General features: G+C 40.4%; 1 protein-coding gene across 1 annotated transcript in view; it reads left to right on the top strand.

The window, feature by feature from the left end:
* The window catches only part of vill (villin-like), a 31,334-nt gene that overhangs the window by 14,302 nt on the left and 14,532 nt on the right, over window positions 1-2,500 (top strand). Inside the window, exons 7-11 of the mRNA XM_063207451.1 lie at window positions 1-78; window positions 310-410; window positions 1,113-1,191; window positions 1,649-1,747; window positions 2,176-2,329. The exon at window positions 1-78 is cut by the window's left edge and continues 27 nt beyond it. Coding sequence (XP_063063521.1) covers window positions 1-78; window positions 310-410; window positions 1,113-1,191; window positions 1,649-1,747; window positions 2,176-2,329 — 511 coding nt within the window. The remainder of the gene's footprint in view (window positions 79-309; window positions 411-1,112; window positions 1,192-1,648; window positions 1,748-2,175; window positions 2,330-2,500) is intronic.

The raw sequence follows: 2,500 nt of genomic DNA, 5'->3' as shown, positions 1-2,500 counted from the left end.
GATCGTGAGAGGGGGGGTCGAGCCCAGATCGGGGTGGTGGAAGGGGCGCGCGAAGAAGACAGCCCGGAGATGATGAAGGTGACGATGATTAATAATACATAGAATAGAATAGAATAGAATAGAATTGAACAGAATAGAATATAGTTTTATACGAGATGCAGTATATGATGATGATGGTGATGATGATTATGATGATGATGGTTATTGTTATTATTAACATTATTATTGTAATTATTAATATAGCATTTTTAGCATGATAAGAGCAATAATATGCTGTATATATGCAATATAATATAATGTGTGTTGTAGGTGATGAGGGCAGTGCTGGGTCAGAGGTCATCGGTGCTGAGAGAGGCCATACCTGATGATATGCCAGGAGTGGGACAGATGGGTACTGTCCGCCTTTACAGGTAGGAATGCGTGTGTGCGTGCGTGTCCGTGTGTGTGTGTGTGTGTGCGTGTGTGTGTGTGTGTGTGTGTGTCCGTGCGTGAGTGTGTGCGTGTGTGTGTGTGTGTGAGAGAGAGAGAGAGAGAGAGAGCGAGAGAGAGAGGTCAAACAGATAACTCCTTTGACTTTGAGATTGCACAGGTCCTTACAGTAATGTCTTGACAGATGCGATGTATCCATGTTAGAATGATCTCATCCGAAAGTGTACTTGTGTGTGAGATGCTGGATATATAACCTTGCCTTGCCTTACATACCTGACAACAGACCAGGACTGGGAGAGACCTACAACATCAAGATATACCGGTGTGTGTGTATATGCGTGCGTGCGTGCGTGCTTGCGTGCGTGCGTGCAGGTGTGTGCATGCCTTTATCTGAATGCATGCAACATAGGTTTGTTGCAGCGTGGGTATGTTTGGCATGCATGTTCACCTTGTTACATTTGGTAACAAGCAGTTGCTTGTCCTAAGATGTGTCATAGGAATTAGGCTTCTCATAGTGCATGAAGCTGAAGCAGTATACTTGTTTGAAAAGTCTGTAGAACAATTTTGAACATTTCTGTGTGGGTGCGATTGTGTGGGTGGTGTTTGTGTGTGCGCGCGTGCGTGTGTGTGTGTGTGTGTGTGTGTGTGTGTGTGTGTGTGTGTGTGTGTGTGTGTGTGTACAGTGTTTCAGATGACAGGGGTCAGCTGATGGTGCAGGAGGTGGCCAGTCAACCCCTAACTCAGGACCTGCTCAGATCCACTGTGAGAATAAATATTGTATTATATTATATTATTATTTTATATTAATATTAAAATGTTATGTTATGTAATATTATGTTATGTTATGTTATGTTATGTTATGTTATGTTATGTTATGTTATGTTATGTTATGTTATGTTATGTTATGTTATGTTATGTTTTCTTTTCTGTTTTTGTACTGTACTGTCAGTAGGACCCCTTGAAAATGAGATGGCACATCTCAAGGGGCTATCCTTGTAACAAATAAATAAATAAATGTTAGGCTATGTTAGGCTATGTTATGTTATGCTATATAATATCATATTTATATTATTATATTATTATTGCTTCATACAAGCTATCTATCTATCTATCTATCTATCTATCTATCTATCTATCTATCTATCTATCTATCTATCTATCTATCTATCTATCTATCTATCTATCTATCTATCTATCTATCTATCTATCTATCTATCAGGACTGCTACATCATAGACCAGGGAGGGATGTGTGTGTACGTGTGGAAGGGGAAGCATGCGTCTAGAGAGGAGAGGCGGACTGCCATGTCCAGGGCCGTGGTAAGATAAACACTCCCACAACACTCTCACACACTCCTCTTCATATGCATGACAGTGTCATGAACAAGTCATAAACACAATGACAATGTCATAAACAATTTATGGTCATGAAAAGTTGACATTGTTAGGGCTATCTTTACCATTACCAAGTGTCACTTAATGGCAACATGACATTGACTTAATGACATTGACATGATGTTCATGACACGTGCGAGACTGTGTTACGACACTGTTATGACACTGCTCCGTCATACGTATGGTGCCTTCTTCATGTACAATGCGCAAGACTTTAATGTTACTGTGAAAGGTTTTTTTTTATTTAGGGCTTCATCAAGGCTAAAAAACTACCCATGCAGCATCATTATTCATATATTTACATTACAAAATCATTAATATAATCTAATCATCATGTAATTGTTCCTCTGCAGGGTTTCATCAAGGCCAAGAACTACCCATCATCTACGGGCGTGGAGGTGATGGCGGAGGGGGGCGAGTCGGCCATGTTTAAACACCTCTTCAAGAAGTGGAAGGAAGATGGCCAGACCCTGGGGCTGGGGAAGGCCTACACCATGAACAAGATTGGTACGTAAACCTTGGCATCAGAATTACAATGTACGAGTTGAATTAAGTGCTGTATGTACACTGTAAAACATTGCAGCCGGTTAAATGTGAAAAAGTTTCCCTGCTGCCTCAAGTTTGTAAGTTAAATGAGTTGAGTTGTATTAAGTTTCGAGTTACAAACTTACAAACGTT

Source organism: Engraulis encrasicolus, chromosome 9, assembly GCF_034702125.1.
Source record: "Engraulis encrasicolus isolate BLACKSEA-1 chromosome 9, IST_EnEncr_1.0, whole genome shotgun sequence".
Taxonomy (NCBI): Eukaryota; Metazoa; Chordata; class Actinopteri; order Clupeiformes; family Engraulidae; genus Engraulis; species Engraulis encrasicolus.
Note: the sequence above shows the minus strand (reverse complement) of the source record. Positions and strands in the feature narration are given on the sequence as shown.